Genomic DNA, 15661 nt, shown 5'->3' with positions numbered 1-15661 from the left:
GCTTGTCCATAGACTTGCATGCACTTTCCTAACAGAATTATGTTCTATTTATAGCGGCTGCCCTATTTCCAAGAAGCATACTGGTTTATACTTTCAAACTTTTGACCTCAGTTTCTATTTATAGCATCTGTGTGGCTTAGGAGAGAACAGACTGGTTTTCTAATTTTTAATCTTCTTTGTTCTAATTCATATCTGGTACAGAACCAGTCGGGGGGCATTTGGCGCTAAAAGTCGTCAGATTTATTATAGTTGATGCATGTGTTAGAGCAAAAATGTTTTTCAGATAATTTCACAGATTGATTAGAAAAAGACAAAAAACCAATTTAAAGATGAATACATGAATTACATAAAACAGTGTGACCCTGTTATAACACGGTAGTTGGGAGCCATAGAACCCGACCATGTTATAGATCAAACCGTGTTATAAGCAACCAGCACCTTGTACTCACCCGCGAATCTCATCACATACATCCACAATTCCATCGAAAAAATGCACACACGCAGATTTAAAATATTCAGTAATTTTGTCATAGGTCACATACATCTTAATTCATTGGATAAACATAGCACAGTCACGTAATGAATGATGAAGCACATTTACTTTTCAGTACATCCCAAGTCTGTCAAAGTTAGTTTGTGTTTTAAGCCGCCATTGGTAGTGTTTGTAAGAACAGACTTATTCTCTGCAAAAAGGAAACTTTCACAGCACAGTAAACGTGTTCCAGTCACGTTGGATAATGCAAAAATCCATCAGATTCCTTTGCTTTTATTTAAGTTTGGTACTGACTTCTTTGAAGAAAAGTTCTTTATTTTTATTGAAGAGTGTAGTTGGCTTTCTTTGATGAAAGGTGCATGCGTTATTGAAGTCACCGCTAAAGGCCAGCTTTGGAGAACCAACAAATGCCCATTTCTTATTGTGGCGGCAACATCAAATAATTGTATTGCATGATTGAGACTGATTTTGTTTCCATTTGCTTAGAACGTTCTCATAACGGGCAGTGCTTCAAAGGTACATGTGATGTTGTTTTTGAAAAAATAACTGTTTTATCTGGGTACATTTTTAGAAAAGGAATTGGCCGTCGTTTGGTCGATTGCAGTTATAGTTCCTTCCTGCCTGTTGAATAGACCAATGATATATATATATATATATATATATATATATATATATATATATATATATATATGGTAGCAGAGTGATACTACCTTCCACTCATGCGTCAGAAACTTAACAAAGAGTCAACAGATGATAGAGATGAAGGTGTTCTGGTCTGATGACAAGGATTAGTACAGAAAGTGGGGGTGTTTAAGGGATTTTTGTAGTTTTAAGAAAGCATTTTTTTCGTGTGCGAGAAAAATACACGTATATACGTTTTCGGGAGCCATGCCACAACTGTGTTATATCCAAATTCGTGTTATAACGGTCACATTGTAAAGTGTTCCATTCTAGGGCAGCTTCACACCCATTTCAGGCTGTGTGGAAAGGATTTTAATAAAGGTGGTAAAACAAAAAACCTTGAATTTGCTCTTTTTACTAACTCCAGTACTAAGGTAACTTCTTTTTTTACAGCAGAACTCAATTGTGGACATGAATTTTATAAATGCCAAGGTGTTATTTACCATGTTCTTAATAGAACATGAACTACCACTAGCGCCATAGCGGTAGAAGACTATGTTGGTCCTTGGTAGTATGATATTACAAATTAATCTTGATATTATTACAATACTGAACACAGGCTTTTTATGGTTCATTCTATCCCTTTCAAAGTGAGGGACTCCCAAGTTTAGAGGGACTCCCAAGTTTATGACAGTTACTCTCAGACATAGCCTGCAGGCTCTTGAGTTCCATGAGATAACAGCCCAGGACTTTTCATTCTGAAACGCTATTGAGAGTCATGACCCACCTGGGATAAATGTTTTCTGTTACATGTATCTCATGATAATTTTTTCAACAAAAGGATATTTGTATTTGTTACAATAAATCTGAGCAAGAAAGCTAGAAAGGCATTTTTAAAAAAATATTAAGTGAACAGATATACTGACTAACTATAATCTGGTATTAGTCCTGGTTGTCATCATCACCATCATCATTTCCACCACCATCCACATGTATATGGAATTTTGCGTGGTTAAAGATAAAACAAGAAATTTGTAAGGAAGCTTTTTCTTAGAAGAAAATATTAGATGTACATTCAGAGTAAAAGTTACCTTTGTCTTCACCAATTTGTCGTCTTGTTTTGTTGGCATTGCTGATATTTTCATCATTATTGTTTCCCAAATAATGATAACTTTTGCCCACTCATTTTTAAGAGTTGACATACATTTCTGCACATTTAAAAATTGCTGATACTGTAAGTACCCAAATCATACATACTTAGGTTGTGTTTATTATTATGAAATATATCGATGATTTTACAATATTGTCCAATATTGATGATTTTTACAATATTGTCCAAATCAAACTTAGAAAGTTTTGATTACTTTGGTGCTTTATATAAGCATTGTCACCAATTTTATTAAATACTGTTACAACTAAAAAGTGACTCATTTGTGCAACGAACAATCTCAAATGCTTATCATAAATATAAATGCTTATGTACCCACTCAGTTTAACATCTTTGAAGTCCTGTCAGAGTAGCCTTAGAGGGACAGTCCTTTTCACAAGATAATTAGAGTGTTATGGATTAATTGGTTACACTGGCTTTATGCCTATTAGCTCTAGCCTTTAGCTATTCTACAATTCAGCCAAATGCTGACCAAAAGATAAAAGGGCATGACAGGTAGAAATATTGCATTCTTTGATAATATCATGCTTATTAAACCCAGAGTCCTGAGCCCTATACCTTAAATACATGTTCCATCTGACTGCTGATATGTACCTAAAGCTTGCATGAATTCATCTTGACAGCAGCTAACATATGTCCTCTGAAGCTGTCTGGGTACTGTACATGTACCGTTATTATTCATCTTCTCCACAGAGCCCACAATTTATCCCACCTTTATTCTCGAGACAACTCTTAAGGCAATTGACATGGTTTACAAATTAAGATATTTATGTTGAATTAATTTTTGGTACATCTGCTGATTGATATATTCCTTATTGGTTTGATTTAATGATAGTAATTTACATCATTGTATTTGGTACAGTGTAATGTTCTGTTTCATTCATTGTAAATTTAAGTAATGGACTTCTGAGTTTATGCCAGGAACACTCTGAAATAGTCAGGGGACTCCTGAGTTCCAGCAGTGAAGAAACCAGGACTCTTCATCCTAAAACTCTCATGAGAGCCCTGCTGTTGGGGTCAAGGTCACACTTTTTTTTAAGCAGTGCTTTGATTATGGGCTTGACACGACCATAGACACTAATTTGGAAGGCCATTTGATTGCCTTCCTGATTATTTGACTTGTGTATGAGCTGGTTCTGCTGTTCATTGGGAAAATCTGCAGGTTGACTCTTGCAAGGTTTCTTTAACAATATTCCTTTTGTCAGTCTTGTGTTGTTGTGATTAGTAGATTAATTAGCCTGCCTTTCTAGCCAATTAACAGGTGATGTATCAGGGGGTAAGCTTTAAGTATCAGTCACCAAGTAAGGTAGTTTCCAGTGCCTAAAGGCCAATCAGATCTCCATAACTATCAACTTCGCTTGACAGTACTTTATTTAAGGCAATAGAATAGCGTACATCTTAAAGGGTATGTTTGATTGGATAAACCTTTTGTAATTGGAAGTTGGCTGTTAAGAGTTTGTGTGATAAATTGAACTTGCTGTAATGGGGACTTGTCCTTTAAGGGTTTATGTGATAAATTAAACTTGTCGTAATGGGGACTTGGCCTTTAAGGGTTTGTGTGATAAATTAAATTTGTTGTAATGGGGACTTGGCCTTTCAGGGTTTGTGTGATAAATTAAATTTGTTGTAATGGGGACTTGGCCTTTCAGGGTTTGTGTGATAAATTAAACTTGTTGTAATGGGGACTTGGCCTTTCAGGGTTTGTGTGATAAATTAAACTTGTTGTAATGGGGATTTGGCCTTTAAGGGTTTGTGTGGTAAATTAAACTTCTTGTAATGGGGACTTGGCCTTTCAGGGTTTGTGTGATAAATTAAACTTGTTGTAATGGGGATTTGGCCTTTCAGGGTTTGTGTGATAAATTAAACTTGTTGTAATGGGGACTTGGCCTTTAAGGGTTTGTGTGATAAATTAAACTTGTTGTAATGGGGACTTGGCCTTTAAGGGTTTGTGTAATAAATTAAACTTGTTGTAATGGGGACTTGGCCTTTAAGGGTTTGTGTGATATATTAAACTTGTTGTAATGGGGATTTGGCCTTTAAGGGTTTGTGTGATAAATTAAACTTGTTGTAATGGGGACTTGGCGTTTAAGGGTTTGTGTGATAAATTAAACTTGTTGTAATGGGGATCTGGCCTTTAAGGGTTTGTGTGATTAATTAAACTTGTTGTAATGGGGACTTGGCCTTTAAGGGTTTGTGTGATAAATTAAACTTGTTGTAATGGGGACTTGGCCTTTAAGGGTTTGTGTAATCATAATGAGGTATCAGCATGTTAACATTATTTTCTCAGATAAGATCAATCCATGTCCTTTGGCCTGTCAACACTATATGTACCTTTTGCCTATCAACACTACGTGTCATTTGGCCTGTCAACACTACTTGTACATTTGGTCTGTCGACACTACTTGTACATTTGGTCTGTCAACACTGCATGTACCTTTGGCCTGTCGACACTATATATCCATTGGCCTGTCAACACTACATGTTACCTTTACATGAGAAAATCAGCAACAAAAATGAACGGAAAGATTTTGGGCAAGCAAATTACCTCCTACAAAATTCAGTGAAGGTAAATTGTTTATGTTGTACAGAAACAAAATGTAATATGTTTATTTTGGTTTTGGGGATTTACCAGTAGTGCCATTATTAAGCTCATGACTGGCATTGGTACATGGTAGCATGACTGGCATTGGTACATGGTAGCTTGACTGGCATTGGTACATGGTAACTTGACTGGCATTGGTACATGGTAGCATGGCTGGCATTGGTACATGGTAGCTTGACTGGCATTGGTACATGGTAGCTTGATTGGCATTGGTACATGGTAGCATGGCTGGCATTGGTACATGGTAGCTTGACTGGCATTGGTATTTGGTAGCTTGACTGGCATTGGTACATGGTAGCTTGACTGGGATTGGTACATGGTAGCTTGACTGGCATTGGTATGTGGTAGCATGACTGGCATTGGTACATGGTAGCTTGACTGGCATTGGTACATGGTAGCTTTTGTTGTTTTTCTTTAGGTTCAATATAAATAACTGTTGAACAAAATTAAAGGATGTACTTTCTTCATTGAATATTTTCCTGGCTCAGGCATTCGCTTGCGTCTGTTAAAAAAATAAAAACTATCAGTAACACCCACTTCCTGCTTACTCCAAATCAAAGCATGCTGGCCTTCAGTTCACACAGATTCAGACTGGAACGTTGTTTACAGTTCTTCAGATACAAAGTTTACAAATCAGTCTTGATGTGATATCTCAGGTGTTATTTTGTATATCCATTACCATATCAGTTACAGACATCAAATTAGATAAATAGAAGTGGTGTAATGTTTTCTCCATGCTGTGCCATTTTGTACAACACAGTTCTGGAAGGCACACTCACTTGCACATTGGCAGCACATTGTATAATGTGTACAAGAAATAACTTGAAGACTTGGGGAAAATTTGTGTTTAGCATCTGGACTATTATGTAGGTCCATTAAGTTAACAGACTTGATTTTATCAATAGTGCTGTGAGAAAAACCTAAGTGAACAAGGATACCATGTGCCTTGGAAGAGCTCAATGGAAGCAAATCTGAGGAGTTAAACTCGTTGATCCCTGGGTTTGTTTATTTCTTTTGTGCCAAAACTGGGGTAGGAAATGCATTTTGGAAGTTACTTTTGAATGTATCCAAACACAAGATTTTACTTTATCCAGATGCTTAGGTTTAAAAAAAACAGTTTTGATAGGCTATTTCATCCAAGCATGTGTAGAATGGTGAAACTCTAGTTCATTTTTTGTGTGTGTGTGCATTGGAACCACATTTTGTCTCAAGGCCCCTTTTGTCTCAAGGCCCCATTTTATCTTACTTGAAAACTTTAACTTATATGATTTTTCGCAAAGCTTCATCTGTATGTGCAGATCAGACCAGTCTGATTTAGATGTAAGGCCAAGAGATCCTAAATCTTGACATAAACTCCAGTTCCAAAACCTGCAGTTTTTTAACTTTAAAAATTGGGTATCAGAACTTACGTTTCTCTACTTTATTTTTAATGTAAGGAGAAAGTTATTATTTGGTATCATTGTGGAACATCTTTCTCTTTTTCTGTACCACCCGCTTTGGTGTATCATAAATGAAGACAACATTACATAACTCGGAATTACAGTAGAACTTCTTTATATGTAAACATGGTATGTGGGGTTAATGAGTTAAGAATATTTTTTTGCATTGACAGATGCAAATAATTTTTGTATTGAAAGGCTGTAGGAGATGATTCAATTGAAACTAATAATGATGACATTGCCACAGGCCATGGGAAATAATTCCTGAGTCTGTAAGACATGATTACTCAGGCTGTAAGACACAATTCCTGAGTCTGTGAGACACGATTACTCAGGCTGCATGACATGATTCCTGAGTCTGTGAGACACAATTACTCAGGCTGTAAGACACGATTCATGAGTCTCTGAGACACAATTACTCAGGTTGTATGACATGATTCCTGAGTCTATGAGACGTGATTACTCAGGCTGTTTGACATGATTCCTGAGTCTGTGAGACACGATTACTCAGGCTGTAAGACATGATTACTCAGGCTGTAAGACATGATTCCTGAGTCTGTGAGACACGATTACTCAGGCTGTATGACATGATTACTCAGGCTGTATGACATGATTACTCAGGCTGTAAGACACAATTCCTGAGTCTGTGAGATACAATTACTCAGGCTGTAAGACACGATTCATGAGTCTCTGAGACACAATTACTCAGGTTGTATGACATGATTCCTGAGTCTGTGAGACATGATTACTCAGGCTGTATGACATGATTCCTGAGTCTGTGAGACACAATTACTCAGGCTGTAAGACATGATTCCTGAGTCTCTGAGACACGATTACTCAGGCTGTAAGACATGATTCCTGAGTCTCTGAGACACAATTACTCAGGCTGTATGACATGATTCCTGAGTCTGTAAGACATGATTACTCAGGCTGTAAGACATGATTACTCAGGCTGAATGAATGAAATAATGATGACAAGAGGGACATTGCCTCAGCATCTGATATCATTTACTTGAATAACAGAAAGAATGCACAAGAAAATGGAATATAATATTGCCAGTGATCCCAGAAAATAAGACTGCTCTTGTGGCCTAAGTGGTTAGAGCAACGACCTCAGATGTGGAAGGTCATGGGTTCCAAGCCCAGCAGTCATACCAAAGACTTTTAAAAATGGTATTAGCAGCTGCCTCACTTGGCACTTAGCATTAAGAGGTTAGTGTTCGGACTGGTCATCCTGGTGTCAGGATAATGTGACTGGGTTTCCTGAGTTTGTTCCTTGACAACAGTTTATGGAAGTCTTGCATTCAGGATAGTAAAGAAAATCTGTAGATTCTGGGGTCCAAATGTTAAAGATTTCAGTCATTGTAAGTCGAATAAGAAGAGTTTGGGTTTCTGCCCAACTAGTGCTTACATAGAGGACCATAAAAGATGGGACAGGCATATAATGTGCAGTTTTCACTATTTATGTTTGTCTTCTCTTTGTGCACCTTTTTGGTACCAAAATTTACTTTGCACTATACAGTCAGGATTGTGCAGAGTTTGGCTTCATGCCTGGCTAGATATTGTACATCCAACATGGCTGCCACAATGACTTTCTTAAAGATCTTCTTGTTGCTACTGTCCTTGAACAGATGATCATTGTGACATTTCACCAAGTTCTAAAGAAAATGGTGCCACTCATATATCCGGTATGGCAGCCAATGTTTGATAATCTTGCTGACACCACTCACCCTGAATGGATGATTAGTATGATATGGAGGTTCTCACCAAAAGACTTCTAATGATGTATGGTTTGTCCTAAATGAAAATGGTATTAAGCTGACACTCACTATATGCACCACAGCAGCTAATTTGAACATTGTTGTCATTACAGAATATCAGATGGTTTAACATTTGAGAGTTAAAAGGAAGAACTGGTCTTATCTTGAATTCCTGGAAAATTGGCTTTCTTTTTTGGTGTGTTGCAGGATTATACCATCTGCAGCAGGTGCATCTTTATTTGGTCATTTCTGTTCTTCCCTCTTTATTTGGTCATTTCTGTTCTTTCCATCTTTATTTGGTCATTTTTTGGGTCATCCATCTTTCAGAACTTGTTTTCAGGATCGATTATGTTGTTGTTGTTGTGGGGTTTAATGCCATTTTTCAGCACACGATAGGCTATACATGGCGGCCAGTATTAATGGTGGAGGAAGAAACCAGGAAAACCCAGGAAAGAACCACCGACCCAAGAAAAGCTACTGGCATGCTTTCTCACATAGCTAAAATGGCTGAATCTGAGACTCGAACCCATGCAGACAGGTGAGATGGCAGTGATCCGTAACAGAGAGTGCTTTAGACCACTTGGGGCTCCATCAGGATTGATTAAAGACCACCTCTAGCATATGAGTATCAATGTATAGATAATTTCATTTGATTTTCAGAACATGACAGCAATTTTTTTATATTAAAAAATATTCTTGTTTTGAACTTTTTGTTTAAACCTTGCTTGCATGATAAAGGTAAACCTGTTTCTTGAGGTAAGCAAATGAAATTCAGTCTGCATGTTTGAATGTAGATTACCTTATATTGGTATACTAGTAGGTTTTGGAACTTTTGCATTCAAATATTTTACCTATCATGGTAAAGAAGAATGTATTGTCTTAAGCAAGCATATTTTGGATGGTTGTACCAACAGCTTATAAGTTTTAATCTTTCTCACTTACAAAAGTCTGCTGTTTTGAATTTTGCATTTCACACTAGTGCCACCTCTCTGCGAGGAATGCTTCAAGATTCTATCAGTATTATTGGATGATACTTTAAATTTGACTGCTTTGTATCTGTTTTAAATTTCTTGATTTTGTATCCAGTCTGTTAAGTGAGTTTTTGTTTTAGCAGCCAAGTTTATATACAGATTGTGTTAATTAAGAGTTATGAAGTAACCATTGTTCATCTGTACTGTGCTGTACATCAAAACATTTTGTGACAGACATAAAAAAAAAATATTAAGGGTCTGATAATTTTGCTCCATTCCTGAGCCCAGGTTTCTACAAACATAGTGTCTGACAGTTTTGCTCCCATGCATGAGCCCAGGTTCTATGAGAATGTAGGGTAGTGGACTGTGGTTTCCAACCCCTCGGTCATAGCCCAAGTTAGGGTAGTGGACTGTGGTTTCCAACACCTAGGTCATAGCCCAAGTTAGGGTAGTGGACTGTGGTTTCCAACCCCTAGGTCATAGCCCAAGTTAGGGTCACAAGGACATTCTGGAGAAACAGAGGGTCATTAGGATTTTTTTAGGGTGGCAAAACTTGTTAAATTGTGCAAACGGGGATGTGAGGCTTGGAAATAGTATTTTTTAGGGTTGCTGCAAAAAAAGGTAGAGAACCATTGATCTAGGGTCTGACAATTTTGCTCCCATGCCTAAGTCCAGGACTAACAGAATGCAGGGTCTCAGCTATGATTTCTTGAATTCAGGTAGGTCAGTAAATTACTTGTCATCATATTTATACCTGTAGTTTTTCCAGCCTTAGCAATAATAATATTCAAAAGATAGAATAATTAATTATGTGTCGACTCCTACACATCAGGAATTGTAAAGCCTTAAAACTTCATACTGATATATTTTACAGTGTTTTATGTGGGCTATTAAATTTAAGCAGGGCTACCAGATTCTTTTCCATATATAGCCCTTTGTGCTATCATATGGTCCGGCTTTGTCAGACACTGTACATCAGCTTTCATTCAAATGGCAGCAATGCCAACTATTTATGGTTCCTAGTAATCAATTGGGGTTGGAAATATGATGATGTGCACAAATTAATGGTTCCTAGTAATCAATTGGGGTTGGAAATATGATTATGTACACAAATTACAGGCACTTCATTGGGCCAGTTCACAGGAAAATTGGCCTAGACAGTGTAGTAAACTGTAAGAAATAGTTGTGCTAGTGAAATATGTACCTAGCAATACAAACAATGTTGAAATTTGTCAGTGTTGTAGTAGAGCTTAAAGTTCACTTTTGGTTTGGAGTTTGATGGAACAGAAACACAGACAGGTAATTTAGTGTCAAGGCTGTCAGTCAACTGCCTTAACCAAGGTAGCCCACCTAGGCTGATTTAGAGGCAGGGTTTGAATTCACCTGCATGAGGTGAAGTATGGCACACTCATCACTGAGTCACCACTGCTGCTTTAAATGTACAAGTGTGGTGCCTGAGTCCATGGGAGGCGGGTCTGTATTATATGTATAATACTAAAATTTTGCCTATTTTTCATTTATGAAATTGAAAATAACCCCAGAGGTTCCCTAGAGAAACGGTAACCTTCATGCCCCAACCACCTTCACCCCAACCACCACCATGGCATGTTGTCAGGGAGAGCATGAGTTAGGCAGCTTCATATCTTTATACAAGGGAATATATAATATTAATGGTGTGTACCTTTGCAAATGTGAACTGTATTAATTAGAGGTGCATTTCACCAACTTGTTTGAGCTGGTACAAATACACACATAGTCCAAGATAATCCTTAAATTTCTAACCTTGTTAATGTACAGTATGGCATTTAATAATAATAACAACAATTTAAGGAGATTAGAACTAAATATATAAGCAGATTGAAGTATGGTTAGGGTTCTCAAAGTGTGGTGCCAAAATCCATTGGAGGGTGAAGGTTTGAAGTGCCCATATGCCCATCCCCCATCTTAAAAAGAATAAAAAATTAGTCAACTTCATTATGTTTATGCAGAGGAATAGATCTTGTTGATGAAGAATACCTAAGTCAGGTAATGTGAACAGACTTTATTAATTAGAGGTACAATTCACCACATTGCTATCTTAAGATATCCCCATCAAATCTGACAAAAACAAGAGTGTTGCAGGATCTGTTCAGTAACATTCTCGGCTGTCTAGTACAGCGTGTGGAATGCAAGCTTTTCCTGCCTGTAATAGGTTTCTGTGATGAGCCAAGCCAAGAGAATTCTTTCAGGCTTTCATGACAAAGATCTAACATCTGTATAATTCTTCAGACATTTATCAGGTTTAGAGTGCAAAAAAGGTTGAAATGGATCTGTGCAGAATGGTAATAATAGAACCAGGAAATAATAATAATTAATGCACATTGGTGGGAAGAATGAATGTAACATAAACTATCATTTTAAATCAAAGTTTTAATGGATGCAGTATTTAATCTACAAAATGAGTGACAGTGACATAGATAAATGATGATGGGAGCAGCTTCAACAGTATTTTGGGAAGCTTGTGGTCAAGTATGTGCCAGTCCATTATTTTTGTCAACTTTCACAAGTTTTACTAGTTGAACACTTCAATGAATTCTGCATTATTCACAAAACGAAGAATTGCAGGAGGTAAATCTCTTTTTACTTAATTTTTTAGTTTCATTACATATCAGTTTTATTTGATGTTATTGTAAAAGATATTTTGTTATAGCAAATGAAAACATTGTCTATGTGAATTTATTACTGTAGGAAGCAAACATATCCATTTTATAATTAAGTATCAAGGTAGACAACTCTCTTGGATGGAATTTTGCTAGTCCAGATTAAAACCATCAAGTCACAGGCCTTTTTGTTTTTAGTGTACTAATGGACAAGATTTATTGTCTGAGACTTTATTTGCCCATTTTATCTTCCATTTTTCATGTCTTTCAGTAAGGCTGCATCTTGATATTCACTTTTCTCTAAAAAAATTTTTATATATAATATCTGGGAAACAGGAATTTTGAAAGCCTGTATGGTGTATTTATTAAATTTCGAGTCATTTAAAATATATTTAATACCTAGTATTAGATTCATGCCCTAAAAAATTTGTTTCCAATTACACTTGTTTTAAAATTAGGCTAATAAGTATGTTTAACGAACAATATATATATATATTATTAGCATCAAGTTGAAGCCATTTAGTTGAAACATCATAATTTTCAAGCTTTTATTAGTACAGAAGTAGACATGTAAAGTTTTGTAACCTTAACACTTTTTGTTTTCTGTTTGTCTTTTCCGTGTTTTGTATTTGCATTCAAAAAAGACTCTTGTTTAGAGTCAAATACACATAGGCTAGATTGAAGCTGTTAGTTGTCAGTTGATTGCATTTATAAATTTGTAAAATCCATAGAAAGCATACAAAGAAGAAAAAGTGTAAAATCCCTTTGAAAGGCATACAAAACAAAGACAAGAAAGGTAATATCCTTAAAATACACAGCCATATTTTGGACATGCACTGCACAACACCCCACCCCCCCCCCCCCAAAAAAAAATTCAGACCTTTCCAGCTGGACCAGCATTGAGGATGCATTCCAGAGCCAAAATCCCTTGCTTCATTAGTAAATACTTGTGACATGCAAAAGATGTTATGGGCATGTTCTACATCCCAGAGCAGACAGGAAGGGGAAGGCTGATGGCTGTCTGAAGTACATACACCTGTCTAAATAATTTTTTTTATGTAGCTTGGAAAAGTATCCTTCATTCCTACCAGTATTTGGAAACATCAGTACCTTATTATATCCAGTCATTGCTACCAGTATTTGGAAACTTCAGTACCTTATTATAGCCAGCCATTGCTACCAGTATTTGGAAACATAAGTACCTTATTATAGCCAGCACTTATTATAGCCAGCCATTGCTACCAGTATTTGGAAACATCAGTACCTTATTATAGCCAGCCATTGGCATTGTTACCAGTATTTGGAAACATCAGTACCTTATTATAGCCAGTCATTGCTACTAGTATTTGGAAACATCAGTACCTTATTATAGCCAGCCATTGCTGCCAGTATTTGGAAACGTCAGTACCTTATTATAGCCAGTCATTGCTACTAGTATTTGGAAGCATCAATACCTTATTATAGCCAGCCATTGCTACTAGTATTTGGAAGCATCAATACCGTATTATATCCAGCCATTGCTACCAGTATTTGGAAACATCAGTACCTTATTATAGCCAGTCATTGCTACTAGTATTTGGAAGCATCAATACCGTATTATATCCAGCCATTGCTACCAGTATTTGGAAACATCAGTACCTTATTATATCCACACAATGCTACCATTATTTGGAAACATCAATACCTTATTATAGCAAGTCATCGCTACCAGTATTTTGGAAACATTAGTACCTTATTATAGCAAGTCATTGCTACCAGTATTTGGAAACATCATTACCTTATTATATCCAGACAATGCTACCAGTATTTTGGAAACATTAGTACCTTATTATAGCAAGTCATTGCTACCAGTATTTGGAAACATCATTACCTTATTATATCCAGACAATGCTACCAGTATTTTGGAAACATTAGTACCTTATTATAGCAAGTCATTGCTACCAGTATTTGGAAACATCATTACCTTATTATATCCAGACAATGCTACCAGTATTTGAAAACATCAATACCTTATTATATCCAGCCATGGTTACCAGTATTTGGAAACATAAGTACTTTATTCTAGCCAGCCATTGCTAACAGTATTTGGAAACATCAATACCTTATTGTAGCCAGCCATTGCTGCCAGTATTTGGAAACATCAGTACCTTCTTATATCTAGCCATTGCTGCCAGTATTTGGAAACAGCAATACCTTATTATATCCAGCCATTGCTACCAGTATTTGGAAACATCAGTACCTTATTATATTCAGCCATTGCTACCAGTATTTGGAAACATCATTACCTTATTATATCCAGACAATGCTACCAGTATTTGAAAACATCAGTACCTTATTCTAGCCAGCCATTGCTGCCAGTATTTGGAAACATCAATACCTTATTGTAGCCAGCCATTGCTGCCAGTATTTGGAAACATCAGTACCTTCTTATATCTAGCCATTGCTACCAGTATTTGGAAACATCAGTACCTTATTATATCCAGCCATTGCTAACAGTGTTTGGAAACATCAATACCTTATTATATTCAGCCATTGCTACCAGTATTTGTAAACATCAATACCTTATTATATTCAGCCATTGCTGCCAGTATTTGTAAACATCAATACCTTATTATAGCCAGCCATTGCTGCCAGTATTTGGAAACATCAATACCTTATTGTAGCCAGCCATTGCTGCCAGTATTTGGAAACATCAGTACCTTCTTATATCTAGCCATTGCTGCCAGTATTTGGAAACATCAATACCTTATTATAGCCAGCCATTGCTGCCAGTATTTGGAAACATCAATACCTTATTGTAGCCAACCATTGCTGCCAGTATTTGGAAACATCAGTACCTTCTTATATCTAGCCATTGCTGCCAGTATTTGGAAACATCAGTACCTTATTATATTCAGCCATTGCTACCAGTATTTGGAAACATCAGTACCATATTATATCCTGTCATTGCTACCAGTATTTGGAAACATCAGTACCATATTATATCCTGTCATTGCTACCAGTCAGTGAAACCTTAGAATAGTTTCGTTGATTGCAGATGGCTGTAGTAGTTAACAATATTCATTCTAGAATTGTTCCCAGTATTTGCAAACTTCAGTACATTATTATGTCCAGTAATAGCACTTTATCCTTGCTGGCTGCCCCAACATAACCCTGTGGTTTCAACCTTGCTGGCTGTCCCAACTTAACCCTGTGATTTCACATCACCAGGTATCAGTAATAGCACATTATCCTTGCAGGCTGTCATAATTTAACCCGGTGGTTTCACATGACCAAGTATCAGTAACAGCACATTATCCTTGCTGGCTGTCCCAACTTAACCCAGTGGTTTCACATCACCAGGTATAAGTTATTGCACATTATCTATGCTGGTTGTCCCAACTTAGCCATGTGGTTTCACATCACCAGGTATCAGTTATTGCAAATTTATGTGTTAAATAGTACTCCAGCATTTTGCCATAAACAAACACGAATCACATCTTGACAAGCAGTTTTGTATGGATCTAGCACATGACAAGTTTGACATCCATTTGATGCTGAATGAATTTAATATGTATCTGTTATAAAATTTTTAGATTGTTCACCAGGCTTGATAAATTTTAAAAGTCCTGGGGCTATCAGGGAAAGAACCCAGTAGTTCAGCCAAATTTGTCAATAATTTATTGTTTAAATTTAAAAGTTTTCTTTGGAGAAAAATTGCATAAAAATCCTTGTGCTTTAGTTAAATCATTGTGTAAAATTCTGAAAACTCCCTTTAAAAAGTTGGTTTTTTAAATTTAAAAAAATGACTTTTTGATGCTGCATATAGCTTAAAATCAAAAGTGTAATCTTGTTTTTTTGAATTAACAAAAAAAAGTCAGATAATTTATGCAAAATATACCAATGGAATGTTTCTTTGCTCTGCTTTGTCTGAATTTTGGATTTAAAAATCAACCTTTTTAGGGGCAAATATGTATTAAGTGTGCACT

General features: G+C 36.4%; 1 protein-coding gene across 4 annotated transcripts in view; it reads left to right on the top strand.

The window, feature by feature from the left end:
• LOC149785997 (uncharacterized) overlaps nucleotides 1-15661 on the top strand; it is a 109199-nt gene that overhangs the window by 2654 nt on the left and 90884 nt on the right. The window contains exon 1 of one of the 4 annotated variants that reach the window (XM_089976275.1): nucleotides 11218-11375. The exons of 1 other annotated variant lie outside the window; for it this stretch is intronic. In XM_089976275.1, the coding sequence (XP_089832401.1) occupies nucleotides 11358-11375 (18 nt within the window). In that variant the 5' untranslated portion in view covers nucleotides 11218-11357. Of the gene's footprint in view, nucleotides 1-11217; nucleotides 11376-11401; nucleotides 11662-15661 lie in introns of those variants that run through there. 2 more of the 4 variants (XM_089976273.1, XM_089976276.1) reach the window with 2 other exon arrangements.

Source organism: Sinohyriopsis cumingii, chromosome 12 (genome assembly GCF_028554795.1).
Source record: "Sinohyriopsis cumingii isolate HCF-2022 chromosome 12, ASM2855479v2, whole genome shotgun sequence".
Lineage (NCBI taxonomy): Eukaryota > Metazoa > Mollusca > Bivalvia > Unionida > Unionidae > Sinohyriopsis > Sinohyriopsis cumingii.
This window is presented reverse-complemented; position numbering and strand designations above follow the sequence as displayed.